Raw genomic sequence first — 19,794 nt, 5'->3', positions numbered from 1 at the left:
TAAACAAGGGATACTTTTGGAAACAAGGGGAGGAAGTAGGCACACCTCATGAAGCACTTTTTTGGGCTATATTAAAAAAAAAGTTCACCACCTTGGGATTCTAGGGGAAAAAGAATCATGGGCAGTATCCAGTCACCATAAGGGACCAGTCTATAAACCATGGTCTATGAATATCCAGCCTGTGTCCTCCAATTAAGATATTCCTTTGAACAGCAACTCTTTTACACTTAACAAAAGGACAACCAGGCCTTGGGAGTTGCTTTTCCTCCTTTAATGGATACAAAGCCATTAAAAACTTTGTTTAATTAGTACTCAGGCTGGCAGGAGCTGTACATTCATACAACTGAAATAGAAAAATAAATGCTGACTCAGGAACTGAAACCACTTTAAATCCTCTCAGCAAAAAACTCCCATAAAAATGGGTTACTCCTTTTGAGGTAATTTTAACATAAAATATAAAATTGTTTTACTGTAACAGGTGCTATTGTGTTAAATGCTGAGATTTTGCATTGCTGTAGCAGGATCTGGAGGCAGGTTTCCCAATTCTACAGACTTGGGCTTTTTGGTGGATTTCTTTGGATTAAATCCAGAGAGACGGGAAGCAAGACTCCTTTTAGGACGTGGCTTCTTCTGCAGGAGGGAGAAACAAGTTAGTAAATAGCAAAACATATTAAACACCCATAAGCACACTATGGAACATCAAGAACATCCCAGCATTCTGTGCTTTTGAAAACACATGGTTCCCCATTAAAATAATGGGGTGGAGATATAGGAGCTGGTGATGCTGACCAGTGTTAAGTCATGGGATATCAGGAGGTACAGTCTCTACCTGAATAGGTTTTTTGTGGGTTGGAGGCAGCAAGCCACTATAGTGGGGCACATGTACCTCGCTTGGGAGCAGGACATTGGGAGGCAGGCACCTTGCGGTTAATAGGCATCCAGCAGTGTTTACACTCAGGCTTAGATCAATAAGGAAACACTGGTTTCTGTTATGCAGCATGAAAATTTAGTCAACCAAGTAGTGAAGTTCAGGATGACAGCCCCAAGCCTAAATACTCTGAGAAAGCTTAGCGAGTTGCTAATTGCAAAGTAAAATAATCTGAGCCTAAATAACTCCCAACAACTATGTAGGTCCAGTGATTCAGATAAAATATCACTATAGTATAGCTACCCCCTCCACTTCCCTCATTACTTTCTGGTTTAGGGCAACTTGATAGTATTCTGTTAATTTTTCTGATCTATGTATGGTTATAAAATGTGATTACTGTGTACCAACTCTGAATGATTGCATCTGTATCAGTGTTACCCATATATGAACACTGCTGCAGTATACCAAAATGTACTTTGATTACTAATGTAAAAAAACAGTATAGCTTTCCCTATTACATCTGAGGTTCTCTGACAACACACACACACACAAATAGAATTAAATACAGTATTGAGTGCAGCTCATAGGGGCCTTTAACACCTTTGCAATGTGTAGAAAACAAAAAACCCCTACACATGTCCAATGTGTAGCAGCACATTAAAGCAGACCTAACCCCCCCCACCCCCTGGGCAGAACACATGGTAGAGTGCTGCAAAATGTGTTGCCTTTGTGCACTGGGAAGGCCATTCAAGGTGAATGGTGCTGAATTAGGTCTTAAGATCTGTATTACTTGATACAAACCAACCCATAGAACTAGAATTCAGCTTTAACAGCATTCTCATACGGGTCTGATTTTAGTAGTGTGTATGGGTACTGCACCAATTTAATGAACATTGTTAAGGAAAAATTGCTCACCATCTTTTTCTTCTCTGGATCATGGGTATTTGCATGTCTATCAAGACTTTGCTGTAAGAGACAAAAAGTTATTTGTTTGAGCATTTTCTGGTCAAACATCAGAAAAGGGTTCTGGTTTCAAAGTATAAAAAAAAAAAAAAAAAAAAAAAAAAATTGTATAGCAATACTGTTCATGTTAAACATTGCTATACAACAGTATGGACCATAGTGAGATCATATAAAACATGAAATTACATTCACTGGTTTCTCTTGAGTGATCACTGCTCAATATCCTATTGGAAAAAAAAAAAAAAAAAAAAAAAAAAAAGGACGACAGGTGCACTTTACTGCCTTCCCTACCAGAAGGTTGCATTAGTTCCTACTTTCAAGTAATACTACAGCTACAGGCTCATCACTATGCAGCCTGCCTAGCTTCTCTCCTAAACTGAAGACTGCACAGCACTAACCGAGCACCATGTGTTTTGCTTTAACGGAAAGTCCATTTGTAGGAGACTGTCCACTGAAATACATAAAAAGGTATTTCAGAAATAGGGTTGCTGCAAGAATAAGTTATGACCAACTCTTGGGAGAGAAAAGAGAAACTAATACACTAAAAGCTGTACCTCTCAAGAACTGAAGACCATGTGAAATAAACACTGGTGCATCAAGGGCTTTAATTTACCTTCATTGCAAATGTCTTGCCACATCCAGGATGCTCACAGGCAAATGGGCGTGATTCCTCATGAAAGGAAAGGATATGACTCTGGAGGCCAAACTTTTTGGTATATGTTCGGTCACAGCCATCCCTGGGGCATTTGTATACCACTCTCTGCTCATCATGGGTTCTCATATGGTCCTTCAGGTAAGTTTTATTCTTAAACTTGCGACTGCATACATCACAGATGGCTGGCTCTGTACAGCAAACTAAAATTATATTAGAAAAAGATCCTTTGATCACAAAAATTGATCTTGTTACTGGCAAATATAACTGCAGCAGGAGCCATTTATTTTACACAAAGATCTTAAATGTTTTGCAAGTTAAGGACTAATTCACACATTCAATAATGTCAATACCAAGAAACCTTTGTATCCTATGACTCCTACAATTAGTACACCCAATTTAGACTCTCATGCCACTGATTGCTTTAAATCACTGCAATGACCATTCCAAACCTGCTTAAGTGGCAATCAATTTCATCTGCACTACCATTCAGTGCTCCAGCATTTTTTACAACACAAAAACACATGAAAACAAAAAAAAAAAAAAAAAAAAAAAAAAACAAAAGCCAGAAAGTAGGCAGTGTTACCAGTTGACCAATACAGCTAAATTCCCCTTGCACATATTATCATTCAGCCTGCTGAAGATCCCTGGAATATGTACAGATTAACACATGGCAGTTTCTCATGTATGGTCTAACTATCCTGACTAGAAATATGGAATTGCTGGCTACAGTTTACAATCTAGCACTGTGCATGTCAAAACAAAAGCACATGTGCTTTTAGTGGAGAGAAGGCCAGAGAAAGGGGATTAGAGGATGTAGACTGTTTTGCCTGTCAATTTTAGAGCATTTAGAACCAGGTTTTAAAAAAAATCTACACTAAAGTGCTTGGTTTTGAATGCATAGTAACATTGTTCATTAAAGAGGTCTGTAATAAACTGTTTGTAGTTCTCAATAGAACACAAGTGTGGCCTATAACTTTAAATCCCATAGCTTGGTATGGATCAGCAGCTATAGAAAGCTGCAGGAGCCTGTGCTCTGCACCCACAACCCATTGATTAATCGTCTCAATGCTTTGCAGGCTCCCATGCAAAATGCACATTTTTCCTGCAAATGTGTGCATTTATCTTCACAAGGTGAAGTTGGCGTGTAAAGTTCATGTATAGCCCAAAAACTTCAGGTTTTTTTGTAGAGTAGGAGAGGATTAAAAACACACGCAGGTTATTTTTGCTGCGCACCAGCAAAGTTAAGATTCTCCCAAAGTGAAGGCATTTCCCCCTCTTACACAATTTGTCTCCATTGGATGATTTCCCCTCACCTCCTGCTCTGGCGACAACTCCTAAAATGCTGTCTTTGGTAGTACAAATAAAATGAATCATGCCCAGTGGACACCAATTGCTATAGAAACATGACAACATGGTGGCTCAGTTAGTTTCCTTACCCATTAGGTTTACCTTGAGACCACCAGTAAGACTGCTTGTTTTAGAGTTACTGTACTTTATCCAAGGAAGAGTGATATTATTACCCTAGGTCAAGATGTGGACTAAACACCTTAACTGCTAACATAATGGGAGGTGATTGTAGTACTAACACTTCCTGATATTTCTATAGATCCTAATGTATAGACAGCATTTTTCATGTTCCCTTGGTAGGCATTTTGCAGCTTGTATTGCAATGTTAAACTTCCAATTTCTTGTCCAACTCATTTCACAAGTACTATCACAGCAGTTTTGGACTGCTGCCTTTGAGAGCACAAAAACATTGTAAAAAAAAAAAAAAAAAGTGCATTCAACCAAAGTCTCTGAACAGCAGTTTCTGATGTGCAAGTCTAAAAGCTCATGCACAAGTGTCATTCAAATTTCTATCAAATGACCCAAATCTCTTCCAGACAATCCTTTCACAAGAGCCACATACAAAAATACAGAAGGCAGGGCTCACCCATTAACTGACAAGTTTAGTGACCATTCACAAAACATACCTGAATGACTGGCTGCCACGTGTTTCATGTACTCTGTCCATGTTTTTCCCACAAACGAGCAAGTGCTATCCTTCTGGCATGGATAACCTGGAAAACAAACAGATTACTGAAATCAGCTACAAATGACAGAACATGAATACTGGAAGATATCTGCCTGCATTTCAGTGCAACAAAACAAGTCTAGAAGTGGTTCCTGACAGCTTTGTAGAGATGGTTACAATATCCACAGAAGATGCATCAAAATTTGGAGTTTGGCCAGATTAATTGAGTACAGTACCTGCATGAACTTTTTCATGACGTTTAAGCCTAGACGGTGAGGAAAAGCTTTTGTCACATTCTTCATGACAACATCTATAGATATATATAAAAAAAAAAAAAAAAAGTCAATACCAAGTCCAAACAAAAGTAAAGTCCATGAACAGCTTTTGCTATCCAGCAATGCAAATCAAAGACCACCAAGTAACCCAAGTTTAAAGGATAAGTTAACCTTTTGATAAATGCACTTACAGGTAGAAATGTGCATTATTTTTGTTAAAGAACATAAAAGCATTGCACCACTGATCAGCAGATAGCTGATGCCATTCAGATCTCCTGCAGACCTGATAGTATATCTGCTTTCCTGTACAGGCAAGCAGATATACTGACAGGAAGAACCAATGAAAGCATTACAATTGAGAACTACAAGCCGATAGCTGTCAGAACTTGCAGTTCCTCATTCACAGAGGACTGTGAATGAGCTACGCAGCCAGAGCCCTGCATGACGTTTTTAAAGTTTTGACAGCTAGCAAGAGAAGATTCCCACTAGTTGTCAAAGCAGGGGAATGGGGGCTGGTCTATTCATAACATGTTACACCCCGAATACGGGTGTAATGTTATGAAAAGGTGAACTTATCCTTTAACCCCTTGACGCCGACGTAACACAAATATGCAGCCTCACGGACCTGGGCTTTTTTCCGTGGGGCCGCATATTTGCGTACCTGTCTTTGTGCTGGGAGCGTGCCGCTCAGCGCGCTCCCAGCACCAAGACCGCGGTGTCACTGAGAGCCCCGGGTCCCGTTCTAACGATTGGGACCGGGACTCCCGATTCCGGGTCACGTGATTGCTGTGATAGCCTCTGATTGGCTATCACAGTGATCAATCACTGTGCAGCCCGGCCCCCTTGTTTTCTCTCTCTATGAATGGAGAAGAGAGATACATTGTATCTCTCGAACTCCTGACAGAGAGAGAAAAAAAAAAAAGTTTGTAAAAAAAAAAAAAAAAAAAAGAAGAGATAAATAAATATTAAAAAATAAAGAAAAATACCTAGATCAAGGTTTGATCTAGTTCAGTACCAGGGTTAGTGTTTGGGTCAAGGTCAGGGTCAAAGGTCAGGGTCAAAGGTCAGGATTTAAAAAAAAATTTGGTATCAGTGTCAGTTAGTGTTAATGTCAATGTCAGTGACAGTGTTTTATGTAAAAAAAAAAAAATAAAAAAAAAAAAAACACAAAAACAAAATGCGCACTGTTGTTTCTGGGCTGTACTACGGGTACAAACAACAAATAACATACACATAATTGGTATCGCTGCGATCGTCAAGAACTGGAGAATGTATTTTGGGTTGTTCTTTGGTGGTAGGTTATGGTCGTAACAAGAAACAGTTAAATTTAAAAAAAAATGATTTTTTTTACTATTTTGGCCCAGTTTTCCTTTAATAAAAAAAATTAGGAGCTATCCATGACCATTTACCACCAAATGAAAGCCCAATTTGTCCTGAAAAAAAAACAAGGTATAATCCACCTGGATGTACAAAGTAGTTGTGACGATATGTACGGTTTTACTAACATGTCAACGTTGCAGAATTGTGCTTAGGCATTTAGATTTGTTTTACCCTTAGGCGTGAAGGGGTTAAAGCCGAAGTGTAGCTAACACAAAATAGCACAAGGGGCAAAGTTTACAGACAGTAGGATATGTCCCTTGGGCCAATGCCTCAGTTGAAATCCCAGTCTTGCAATCATCCAATGGAGCAGGGGGTTAATAGACTTGAGGGGCTGCCACAGGCTCTTGTCAACTATACCTGCACTTTCCACTTAACTCCTCTATTCATAGAAGCCATACCACAACCTCCATGAATGGAATAGAATGAAGCAGTGCTGGCTTGTTACACATCACTACTAGGAAACTATAGTTGTGCACCAACACTTGCCAGCCACCCTCTTATTGCCATGAGTAGTCTGATAGTCTAACAACTTCTGATGTAGAAAAAAAACAAAAAAAAAAAAAACAACAAAACTCTAAATTGTGTGTCTTTTATACCTTGTGTTTAGAGTTATTGGAAAGTAACTGGAAAAGACACTACTTACCATGATCGTAAAAGTTTAATTTAACCCCTTGGCACCTCCTGGCCCTTTAAGGGGTTTGTGAGGCCAGGAGGCAGGGCAGGGTTTTGCGACAGCCATGATTGGAAGGCTTCCAGCCACAAGTAGCAATCAGGACCTTCCCTGTGAAACGCCAGTAAGTGTGCCAGGAGTGCGCTCTCAGCATATGTTGGGTATGCAAATGTGGCTCCTCCGCGCACCCACCCAACCACTGAGAGGCCGCATATATTTGTGTGCACTTGGCACCAAGGAGTTAAATCAAACCTGTCAAACTTACACTCACCAATCCCAAACATGTCATACTTTTACTTTATTAGGTACACCTGTTAAATTGCTTAACAGAAATTGCTAAATCAGCCAATCACATGGCAGCAGCTCAATGCATTTAGGCATCTAGACTGGGTGAAGGCAACTTGAAGTTCAAACTGAGCATCAAAATGGGGAAGAAAGAGGATTTAAGTGACAGATTGTGGTATGGTTGTTTGTGGTCTGAGCATTTCAAATACTGCTGATCTACTGGGATTTTCACACAACCATATCTAGGATTTAAAAGAATGGTCGGGGGGGGGGGGGGGGGGGGAAATCTAGTCATCAGCAGTTGGACATAAATGCCTTGTAGATAGAGAATGGGCAGACTGGCTCCTGTGACATTCAGATAGGGTCAGAGTCTGGCATAAACATGGATCCATCCTTCCTTGTATCAACATTTCATGCTGGTGGTAGTGTAGTGGTGTGAGGGATATTGTCTTGGCACTAGCCAGGTGTATAAAACATGGCTGGTGAGTACCTGTTCTGTGCAACTGTTTTGCACAGAGAAGCCCCAATCCTCGTCTTCGGTCACTGCTGGTGCTAAAGGGCCCTCCCCCTAGTCAAGTGCTCCCTCAGAGCAATGCACTTGTGTGCCACAATGAGATGGCAGACATCCAGGAGAGCTTCTGCTCTCATGCACATAGCTGGACTGGGCTCAGGCAAGTACAAGTGGGGGCTGCACATTGACCTTCATGCATAGATTGCATGAAAGTAGAAACAGCCTTTATAACCACTTTATCTGCCACCTAAGTGGGAGGGTGCAAACTGCTAGTGCAACCACACTTCAGCTCTGAGGAAGGGAGCATGTCCCTTGAAACATGTCAGTCTTCCAACTGTGTGGTATATGGTCAGACGACATTGCATTACAGCTGGAGTGGTTACTGGATACACCCATTTTTAAAGGTTTGCGAGTATGCAATGCCTTTTGGGATTCAATAAATAATTTGTGGTTGTAATGCACTAGTGGTGAGCCGACTAGCCAGGCAACAAGTTCTAAGTAAATCACAAACTTACTTGTAGGGCTGCTGGTTGGTATGGATGTACTGATGAATTTTTAGTTGATTGTGTTTCTTAAAGGTTTTCCCACAATCTGCAAAGTAACACTGAAGGAAAGGAAAAGCACTTAGGAGAAAAGTAAAATATGAACAAAGTGAACAAAAATACAAACCAGAATGTCAAATACATAAATGTGCTAGTCACCTATTGCAGAGCCTGAATAAGCCTGTATACCATGTACACAATGCTTAAAATGTTACTAAACACACAATAGTAAAATCAGTCTGTATATGCAGTAAAGCATACTTGTAATACCCATTGTGAAACCGAAGGGGTTAATCCTCTGCATTGTGTAAAGGCCGTTTGATCTTGAGTTCTGATTTCCCCCCCCCCCCCCCCCATTTCCTGAGAGGTGATTGTGTGGAGGAGTCACTCTACACATGCTCAGTTTGGTGTGTACTCCTAGGGATTTTTCCTCGTGGGAGGGTGCACGTGATCAGTACAGGGCCAACCAGCACTGTCCAGACAGGTCAGGGGTTCTGCATCCTACAGCAGAATTTAAACTACTACATGCTTTAACATGTGCTCTGCTGGACACTGATAGAAGTCACAAGACTGCTCTAACTGCTGATGAGAAGGTATGTAGCAGTTTATATTTACTAAAATATAAAATAATTGCACTTCCATGTTGTGTACTGTGGGAGACCAGATTTAGTGTACTGTGGGAGACCAGATTTAGTGAGTGCAGGGTCCTGGGTTTAGTAAACAAAAAAAAACCAAAAACCCCCACACAGCTTAAGAAAAGGCAAGGATGGAAAGATGTAATCAGTGCTGCTAGTAAATTAGCTTAAATCTGCATCTTCCCATAACCCACTGCACACCATAAAATTATATCCAAGCTGGCCAGACAGGATCAAAGTTTGGCTGGTTCCAAATTGACTGGTCAAATTTCAACCAGTCTATGGCCATTTCTGTTTGTGAGATATTGAGGTAATTAGACTTCTCAGGAATGGACGTGCTAGAAAGTTTGTATATGATCAGTGTATTCTGACACTAGGACTGTCAAAATACTGTAAACACCCACTTATTTTTCAGCCCACTGGCTGATCTAAAGACTGATCCATCTATGACCAGTGTCAGATGTGCTAGTACTGTGAGCCCAAATACATTTCCCAGCGTGCTTCTGTACCCCCCCCCCCCCCCAACATTTCAAGCCCTGGGGACAGATAAGTGTTTAGGAATATGAACAATTATGGGTATAATATTCAGTCCAAAAGAAAACACAAAAGCACAAGTTTAGGGGAAGCTGCAGACCTTCATTTTCTGATCAGTTGCTGCATATCAGGCCAATGCACAAGAGCATTGAACAAACTGGGTTCAAATGGATACAAAGCAAAAGTGCCAGACATTTCTATTGTGCACAATTAGTTATAAAAAAAAAAATAATAATTTTATAAACTGTCCATTGTGGTTTCAGTTTTTTGCTAAGCGCATCCTGAATTTTTGGTTTCAGGCCAGGATTTTCATTTTGGTACACTACTAGTAAACAGGTTCCACCAAGGTCTGCTTGACATCTCATCTTACCACATAAATAAGGCTTGGAGAAAGATGAGCTCGTTGAAAATGTTTCCTCATATTTGTCATTGTGGTAAATGACAAGTCACAATCTGCAGCCTCACACCTAAAAGGGTAAAAACACAATTCTATTAGTTTTATAAAGTCATACACCTCTACCTCCAGTTCTATGTACAGACAGCTTTCAGTACCACTACTTGGTTACAGTTAGTCTCCTTTTCTGACACCTGGTTAGTTGTGAGTTTATGGGTTTTCAATAGATCTTTGTAAGGAGGGAGGCAGGGTTAAATAAGATCTTTGGCTCAGAGGCCAAGGTTTCAGTTAAAGTAATGCCTGCATTTGTGGACCCTCACATAGTCTTGCCTAGACTAAAGCTGTAAGTGTGCATATCTTTCCATAATCCACTATTCCACAGGCCCCCCTTATGCTGCTTACTGGTCCACTGAAGCTGCTCCCTAGCCAAAAAGCACCTAAAATGTAGATCAGTGGTCCTGAATTGCACATGATCAGGTATGATTTCTGGGCTAGCAGAACACACCAGAGTGGGCTGCAGTTGGACCAAGGTAGGTGCAAGACACACTGGCTGAAATGGCCCTTGTGCACATATGAGCATTGTCACTTTTTAAACAACCAGCATGTTGCTACAAAATGTCAGATGTGAACAAGGGCTATTGAAAATAGGTTTGTTGACCAACTGAGCATCACGCTACAACACAGTGAAGTTTGAATGGGGCTCAGATCTGCGACGAGTCATTTTAAATCCCAACTGACATTTTAAAAATAATTCAGTAGCTGTATTATAACGTATAAACCTTCTGTTTCCCCAGGTTTCAAAGAAGGAACACACATACACTTATCCTGACAGGAGAAAATGTGTTCAGGGGAACTGAGCAAACACCAGTGTGCATGTGACCTAAACCGCAGAAGTGTAAGCTTTGTCTGCAGAGAATTAGCTGGCATGTCAGCCCAGTGGAAGATTGCCACTGTCCAATTGTTCTTAAAAAGTGTTACTAAACCCAGGACCCTGATAGCCTGACTAAGTCATGTGTTACGGTGACAACGTGTAGATACACAGCGACGCAGATTCCAGTCCATGGTGAGGTACATCCGGTACGGCCGCCATCTAGGCACACCTTGAGCAGCCCGAAACCCATGCATGCGGTTTGTGACAGAGGACCAATATTGTGTTGAGTGAAGCATTTTTTTTTTTATTAATAAAAGCACCTTACTTCTGATCAATACTACACTATGAGAGATTCTCTTTGTTTCTCATTGTTTAGATGAGTGGTATACCTAGCTGAGAACAGGAGCCAGTGAACCTTGAATGTTTACCTACCTGATGAGGGGTCCATGAAAGGTCCGCTGAGGATACCCACATCTATTGGAACAAGATCCTTCAGTGATCTTAAAGGCGTGTTGGCCCATTGGGTCGCAGAGTGGAGGTGAGAGGGCAATTTAGCCACAGGAGGAGTGTGTATTCACAGTCACTGGAAGTTACCTGTGTAATCACTTATTTGCATGAATTTATCCTGAGTGGAGTACCACTATCTACCATTTGTGAACTTTTGCTTTGTGGTTGTTGACCATCATTTATTCACCTAACACGCCCCTAGAGTGTTAATGAAGGGGGCCACGTGACAGATTTATTCTCTTCTGGATCCAATATAGATCACCTATCTGCATATACAGTTGTGTTCAAAATAATAGCAGTGTGTTGAAAAGAGTGAATAAAGCTCATAATCCTAATAGCTTTTATTTCCATACACACAAATGCATCGGGAAAACTACACATTCTATTCCAAATCAAAACATGAAGAAAAATATATCAAAATTTGTGTTCCTCTAAAAATATTGAAGAAAAGTGATTAGACTGTTGAAAAAAAAAAGTGTTTGTATTCTTCCTTACAATACTCAAACATTCACTATATAAACTGAAAAATGTTTGAAGATTTTGCTTTCCTTTGAATCAATTAATATTTAGTTGTATAAGCACTGTTTGAGAACTGCTGTACATCTGTGTTGCATGGAGTCAACCAACTTCTGGCACCTGTGAACATGTATTCCAGCCCAGGATGATTGGACTACATTCCACAGTTTCTCCATTTCTTGGTTTTGCCTCAGAAACTGCATTTTTGATGTCACCCCACAAGTTTTCTATTGGATTAAGATCCGGGTATTGGGCTGGCCACTCCATAACGTCAATCTTGTTAGTCTGGAACCAAGATGTTGCACGTTTACTGGTGTGTTTGGGGTCGTTGTCTTGTTGGAACACCCATTTCAAGGGCATTTCCTCTTCAGCATAAGGCAGCATGACCTCTTCCAGTATTCTGATGTATTCAAACTGATCCATGATCCCTGGTATGCGATAAATAGGCCCAACACCGAAGTATGAGAAACATCCCCATAACATGATGCTTGCGCAACCATGCTTCACTGTCTTCACAGTGTACTGTGGCTTGAATTCAGTGTTTGGGGGTCATCTGACAAACTGTCTCAGGCCACTAGATCCAGAAAGAACAATCTTTCATCAGTCCACAAAATGTTGCGCCATTTCTCTTTAGGCCAGTCAATGTGCTCTTTGGCAAATTGTAACCTCTTCAGCACATGTCTTTCAACAGTGGGACTTTGCGGGGGCTTCTTGCAGATAGCTTGGCTTCACATAGGAGTCTAATTGTAACAGTACCAACAGGGAACTTTAGACCTCCTTTGATCTTCCTGGATCTGATTGTTGGCTGAGTCATTGCCATTTTCGCTATTCTTCTATTCATTCGAATGGTAGTTTTTTGCTTTCTTCCACGTCTTTCAGGTTTTGGTTGCCATTTTAAAGCATTTGCAATTATTTTAGCTGAGCAGCCTATCATTTTCTGCACTTGTTTATATGTTTTCCCCTCTCCAATCAACTTTTTAATCAAGGTACGCTGTTCTTCTGAACAATGTCTGGAACGACCCATTTTCCTCAGAATTTCAGAGAGAAATGCACTGTAACCAGCATGTACAACATTTGCTGCCTTCCTTCAATAAGGGCAATAATTGCCACCTGTTTTTCAAAGCATGAATGACCTCACTAATAGAACTCCACGCTGCTATTTTGAACATGCCCCTTTCAATTAGTGATTCAATTACACAGAATCAGTAGCATGCACGTCATGACTGTTGGGTCTGTTGGATTTCTATTACTCTACTACACCTGCTAGTAAATTATTTGCCATGTAGAAATATAATTTCTACCAAAAACAGTGATTGATCAGGTTAGTGATGTCTGACTGCTATTTTGACCACAACTGTATATATTATAAGCACGTGCAGCATATATGTTTTTTCATGTTTATTTGTATTACAAATAACTATTGCTATTGGATCTTAAACAGCGCTGCACTATGTTGAATTAAACCCAGGACCCTGCATTTACTGTCCAGTCTGCCTGGGGTTGGGGGGGGGGGGGGGGGGGTTCAATACCAATTGCTTTTACAGTCTTTATGGGTGTAATAGCAATAATTTCTCCTCTGGCTGCATTCCTGAAGCCACTGAGAAGTACTGTGAGCTGTGATTGATCACAGCCTGTCACATGGTACAAGGCTGTTGTGAATAGTTTTGAACCATGTGACCTCTGAGTCACAGAATTCACAAGTAGTAAACAATGTCAGGAAGTGACATCTTTTTTACTACTGGTCATGTGATTACTGATTGGCCAGTTAGTGATCACAGTAATCGGGGACCTCACAGTGGTCCCATACATAGATTTGTGTTCCGCTGTTTCTGGTGGACACAAACTGCAGTGCTGCATGCTCCCTGGGACAGACAGACAGACATGCCGTTTATGGGTATGGGTTAGACAGGAAGAGGTTAAAGTGTTAATAAACCCAGGACCCTAAATTCACCATCTGGTCTTCCACAGCACACACTTGGAAAAGCAATTTTAGTAGGTATAAACTGCTAAATACCTTCTCATCACCAGTTAGATCAGTCTTGTGACTTCTATCAATGTCCAGCTGAGCACTAGTTAATCTTGTAGTTTTTCATTCACCTCTGACTGTCTTACAAGATTACATAACCCCCGATGGTGCTTTTTGTACCTGAACCAAACACATGCACCCTTGTCCACAAATCCCTCTAGCAATACACACCAAACAGAGCAGACTTTCCATTGCTGCTCCAACTATGGCAGCTGGATTTGGGACAGTAGAAGATCAGAGAAGACCAGAGCAAACAACCTTTTTACACAATGCAGAGGATTACCCTCCTTAGGTTCCACAGCAAGTATACTACACATGCTTACTGCATATACAGACTGATTTTACCATTGTGGGTTTAGCAACACTTTAACCTTTCCTGGCAATACAGCAAATTCCCAGAAGTTTATCCAAGCACTTACTTGCAAGGCTTCTCCCCAGTATGTGTCATAGAATGACGGGTCAAGTGAAACAAAGTCACAAAGCCTTTACTGCATCCTTCAAACATGCAGGGAAAAGGTCTCTAGTCAGAAAAGAAAGGAGAAACATATTAAAACGTCACCATTTGCTTTGAGGACCAAGTCTGGATCAAATAATGCATAGTTTGTACAATGATAACTTCGCCACCCACTCAGGAAACTAGTGAACTCAATTTTCAAAGGGAAACTGATGAATTTTATCCTCACCTTCTGTAGAACCAACAATTAATTTTGCTCCCTCCTGGTCTGTTTAATAAACCTTTGGAAACATCCTGCTAGATTGGTTTGATCTGGATCTTGCCAGAAATTCAGGAGCTGTCCTTTGCAAAGAGCACTTTTAGTTCCCATCTTGGACTACAGAACAATTAGCCTTTATATTTTGACATCCAAGAATGGGAGGGATTAAGTAGTTTCACAAAAGACACTAGGCAGGGCTAACACAACTCAGTCCACACAAGAGTCACCAGTCTACAACAGGACTCAAGAAAGTGGCCCCACTCTACCAGGGCTTGAGTTAAAGCGGAGCTCCACCCAAAAGGGGAATTTCTGCTTTAAGGACTGCTCCCCATTAAGGATTGGCACCTTTGGAAGGTTGGGTGCCCAAATTTGACAGGTATCCACTCCTAAGTCCAGTCCGATCGCCTAGGCGACCAGAAGTGGAAAATGTCCTCCCTCCCTGTAGTAGTTTGGGACATGTGACAGGTCCCAGAAGACTACAGAGCCATTCATAAAGCTCAGTGCTACTCATGCATGCGCAGTGGGTACCTGGCTGTGAACCCGCAAGCTGTCACAGCCGGGTGTCCACACTGAAGATGCCGGCCTCCTGGAATACAGTTCAGCCGGTGTAACTGGCTGCAGGGGACACACCGTGGGTTAGGTAAGTGGCGGGTTTTTTTAAAAGTCAGCAGCTACAGTTTTTGCAGCTGCTGACTTATTTGACAAGGTGAGTGGAACTCTGCTTTAAGAGTCAATTTTTTTTTTTTGGCCATAGCATGGGTTGTCAGTGCCTGGGCCTCCACATGATGCAATTTGCCATGTGATAATCACAGCATAACCACACCGTGTTTTAGGTACCATTGAATACAATGGCACCTGAATCTGCATTTTGCAACAGCGATTCTGCTGCAACCACAAAACACCCAAGTGTTAATGGAGATGCCCTGCTTCAAACATGCAATTCTGGATTCGATTTGAAACTCAGATTCTCATGACATGCTAGATAGTGTTCCTATTGAGGTGGTTCACAGATGCGATCCACATGCATTGTGTTTTGAGTGTCATTATGACAAGGGTCCCATGCAAGTTTGTAACTGTTCCAGACTCAATTGAGAGTAGAGTGGCATGTGGAGATAAGTGTTCACATAGGCTTGCTATTGACAGGCAGTTTCACAGTCTACGGGAGGCACGACTTCTCATTGAAGTCCATGGGAGGCAGTATGAACCCAGGTGCCAGGAAGCAATTTCTAGTCACCATGGCCCCTAGGATTTGTCGAGCCCTGCACTATACAATCTGATTGTACAATTTCCTTTAGAAATACCAATAAGTGCATAGTGTAAGGGAGCTGCCTGATTGATACAAGTTGACTGGGTTGTTCATCTGTGTCCTCCTATTGCATGACCTTTGTAAACCTAAATGATTAAACAGAATGTACAGTGTATTGCCAGCTTTAGTGTGCACTTCTGGTAGATCAGGTCATTTTTCTGCACAGGCAGTGTCTTTAAAAAAAATAAATAAATAAATAGAATAAAATGCAGAAAAACATGCACATACCTTTTCTCATATTGCCTTGACATATGCATCAAGTTGGGCCGACACCTAAAACCTTGGTATTGTCACAAGGATGAAGTGAACCTTCCCAGCAATGAAGTTCTATAACCCTCCCCCACTGTTATAAACCAGCCAACATGATCTGCACACACACAGCAGATAATCTATAAATTGGCACGTTTAAGAATGTTTTACTTTTTAGTCTGTAAGTGCTTTAACCTGGTACACTCAGTCCCTTTAAACCTTTGTGCTGGAGCACAATGCATAGTTCAGGAGCTGGAAAAAAGGTAGACATGTCTGGACAAGATCACTGCCATACATATGTATTTTATTTTTTTTTAAAGTGTTAACTTTTGGAGCCTGGAAAACATTGCAACCCTGATCAGCAGATCGTTTGTGCCATGCAGGACTCCTGCAGACCTGTCAGGGTATCCATGTGCTCATGCATCAAAGGCAAGCAGATACACTGACAAGAATCAATGAACTGCCACAGTGCTCAACAGTGGTGTGGTAGTTAATTGAGCAGTACAAGACAGCCCCAGACGCTGTTAGGACTTGTAGTTCATCCATTTGCAGAACCCTGAATGAACAACATGGCCGTGTGGGCAGAGCCCTGCACAGCCACAGTTTCAGCCAAGTGACAGCTAGTGTGGGGAACTTACTACTGTCACAGGGAGAGGGGACAGCAGGCAGCAGTGGGAACAGGTTACATGTTCCACCCTAAAAACGATGGAAAAAAAATGTAACGTTCCCAATAGGTAAACTCCTTTAAATGCCTCACCACCAAGTCAAGCAGGCAGCAAGTACAACATTATATAGGCCACAGGTGTGATACACTGGGGGTCTCTGTTTTTGCTATATAAAATGTATTGTCAATTGACAGTCTAGAAGACCAGAAATGACACTTTAGATTCTCCATGTAACAAGTTTTGCAAAGCCAAAACCTTCACACCCAGTTTCTGGATGGCAGATAAGTACAGACACCTGTCCTTTTTATTCCTATAGGGGAGATAGCCCCTGTTCTTGTAGTGCTGGACAAAGAAAGCCCCTCACATCTCCTGCTGTGCAAAACAGGAAGCAAAGGATGTCTTCCCTACTGGACAAACTGCAAAAAAAAAAAAAAAAAAAAAACCACACAAACACAAACACAAACAAAAACAAAAACGGAATACAGCTCAGCACTGACAGATCAGAGAAACCCCCACACAGCGCAGCATTGACAGTGGTCAAGAGCTTTAATGAGGACTACAGCTGAGCACTGGGTAATCAGGGGGATCTCAGCATTGACAGTGATCAGGGAGCACAGCTCAGCACCAACAGTGATCTGGGAGACCCCAAACAGTTTAGCACTGACAGTCCACATGGTCTTTGCTACACTATGTATGGGGTTTCACTGACCACTGTGCCAAGTTGTACTCCCTGATCTGGAAGCATCAGCTTAGCACTGTCAGAAAGATCCTATAGATAGGGGGAGCACAGCTCAATACTGGCAGTGATCAGTGAGAAGTCAATAAAGAAAAGGAGGGGACAGGGAGCTCCTATGGGGAGCACAGCTCAGTCTGATCAAGGAGCTCTCAGCACTGACAGCAATCAAGATGTCCCCAAACAGCAATCAAGGAGCACAGCTCAGCAGTGAATGCTCAGGGAGACCTCCACACAACATAACACCAATGGTGTTCAGGGAGTACAGCTCAGCACTGACCATGCTCATGGAGACCTCCATACATAGCACTGACACCACCCAGGGAGACCTCCATACATAACATAGCACCGACCATGCTCATGGAGACCTCCATACATAGCACTGACACCACCCAGGGAGACCTCCATACATAACATAGCACTGACACCACCCAGGGAGACCTCCATACATAACATAGCACCAACCATGCTCAGGGAGACCTCCATACATAGCACTGACACCGCTCAGGGAGACCTCCATACATAGCACTGACACCGCTCAGGGAGACCTCCATACATAGCACTGACACCGCTCAGGGAGTACAGCTCAGCAATGACACCGCTCAGGAAGTACAGCTCAGCAATGGCACCGCTCAGGAAGTACAGCTCAGCACTGACAACACTCAGGGAGACCTCCATACATAGCACTGAGTGCTCAGGGATTACAGCTCAGCACTGACAGCGCTCAGGGAGACATCCATACATAGCATTTAGTGCTCAGGGAGTACAGCTCGGCACTAAAACTCAGCACTGACAACACTCAGAGACCTCCATACTGACTGCTCAGGGAGTACAGCCCAGCACTAACATTGTTAAGTGAGACCTCCGTACATAGCACAGCACTAGCCATGACCAGGGAGTTGCTATGGGAAGCACAGCAGGGCTAGTGACCAGGCAGTAAAGCTCGGCACGTGTGCAGATGAGGGTTCCGGTCGGTGTCACGTGTCTCACCTCCCCGGTGTGTTTGCAGAGATGAGCCTGTAGCTTCCAGTTCTTGTTGTAGGAGGCGCTGCAGTCCGGGAAAGAGCATATATACCGTTTATACACGGCGGGTGGCGCCTTCTCGCCCATCTTCCCCACCCGGCCACACCGTCCCGGTTTCCCAATACTAAAGGCGCAGCTCCGAGCCACTGAGACCGCCATGGCCCGGCTTTCTACACACTGGACTCAACCACCGCCTGTCTTCTGAGAAGGGGAGAACAGGATACATACACCTACAAAGCTAGCCTGGGATAAACGATAAGCTGACTTTATCCCAATACAATTACCACGAGGAATACGATGTAAGATTCACTGATTTCGTTTTTGTAGCCACTGTACTATACAGCACCCCCCCGTCGGAGATCTTCCTTGGTACGATCCTGTTCGGGTCACGTGCACAGCTTTGAAGTGATAGCGCGCCATGTTGGTGAGGTGTGACGTCCTGAGACACGTGTCCGGCTGTAGCTGGGCTCTTTATGTGCTACAGTTCTATGAAACGAATACAGAGGACGTGATGGGAAGTGTTCTAACGTACAGCCTGAGACCTCGTTCACACCATGGTGCAGATACGTCAGTTTTTCTGCACGCATTATGCAAGGTCTCAATGAAATCAATTGTTCTCTGTGTGCCCTGTTCACTTCACAACATGGATGTCACGTGCAGATTTTTTTTCTGTGCCGAAATCTGCAACAGGAGAGGTGGTCTGTATCCAGACAATACCAGTGTACAGGCGGGAAAGGTCCTCTGTATCCAGACAATACCGGTGTACAGGCGGGAGAGGTCCTCTGTATCCAGACAATACCGGTGTACAGGCGGGAGAGGTCCTCTGTATCCAGACAATACCGGTGTACAGGCGGGAGAGGTCCTCTGAATCCAGACAATACCGGTGTACTGGCGGGAGAGGTCCTCTGTATCCAGACAATACCGGTGTAATGGCGGGAGAGGTCCTCTGTATCCAGACAATACCGGTGTAATGGCGGGAGAGGTCCTCTGTATCCAGACAATACCGGTGTACAGGCGGGAGAGGTCCTCTGTATCCAGACAATACCGGTGTACAGGCGGGAGAGGTCCTCTGTATCCAGACAATACCGGTGTAATGGCGGGAGAGGTCCTCTGTATCCAGACAATACCGGTGTACAGGCGGGAGAGGTCCTCTGTATCCACACAATACCGGTGTACAGGCGGGAGAGGTCCTCTGTATACAGACAATACCGGTGTGCAGGCGGGAGAGGTCCTCTGTATCCAGACAATACCGGTGTGCAGGCGGGAGAGGTCCTCTGTATACAGACAATACCGGTGTACAGGCGGGAGAGGTCCTCTGTATCCAGACAATACCAGTGTACAAGCGGGAGAGGTCCTCTGTATTCAGACAATACCGGTGTACAGGCGGGAGAGGTCCTCTGTATACTGACAATACATAAAGGAGAGGTCCTCTGTATACAGACAATACCAGTGTACAGGC

General features: G+C 42.8%; 1 protein-coding gene across 3 annotated transcripts; it reads right to left on the bottom strand.

Moving 5' to 3' along the window:
• Positions 1-256: 256 nt before the first annotated feature.
• Positions 257-18,546, bottom strand: GTF3A (general transcription factor IIIA). Of its 3 annotated transcripts, none has more exons than XM_089685833.1 (9): positions 18,303-18,546; positions 14,066-14,166; positions 9,703-9,799; positions 8,137-8,225; positions 4,737-4,810; positions 4,460-4,546; positions 2,445-2,686; positions 1,784-1,834; positions 257-630 (listed from the first exon to the last, which is right to left on the bottom strand). In XM_089685833.1, the coding sequence occupies exons 1-9, from the start codon at positions 18,492-18,494 to the stop codon at positions 490-492; spliced, it is 1,074 nt and encodes a 357-aa protein (XP_089541959.1). In that variant the 5' UTR covers positions 18,495-18,546; the 3' UTR covers positions 257-489. The 3 variants fall into 3 exon arrangements, with proteins under 3 accessions (XP_089541959.1, XP_089541960.1, XP_089541961.1); XM_089685834.1 differs by having other exon boundaries at positions 2,445-2,674; XM_089685835.1 differs by lacking the exon at positions 18,303-18,546 and adding an exon at positions 18,160-18,216.
• Positions 18,547-19,794: the final 1,248 nt, after the last annotated feature.

This window comes from Staurois parvus, unplaced genomic scaffold, assembly GCF_062004578.1.
Source record: "Staurois parvus isolate SC_StPar_1 unplaced genomic scaffold, SC_StPar_1.0 ptg000387l, whole genome shotgun sequence".
Taxonomy (NCBI): Eukaryota; Metazoa; Chordata; class Amphibia; order Anura; family Ranidae; genus Staurois; species Staurois parvus.
Note: the sequence above shows the minus strand (reverse complement) of the source record. Positions and strands in the feature narration are given on the sequence as shown.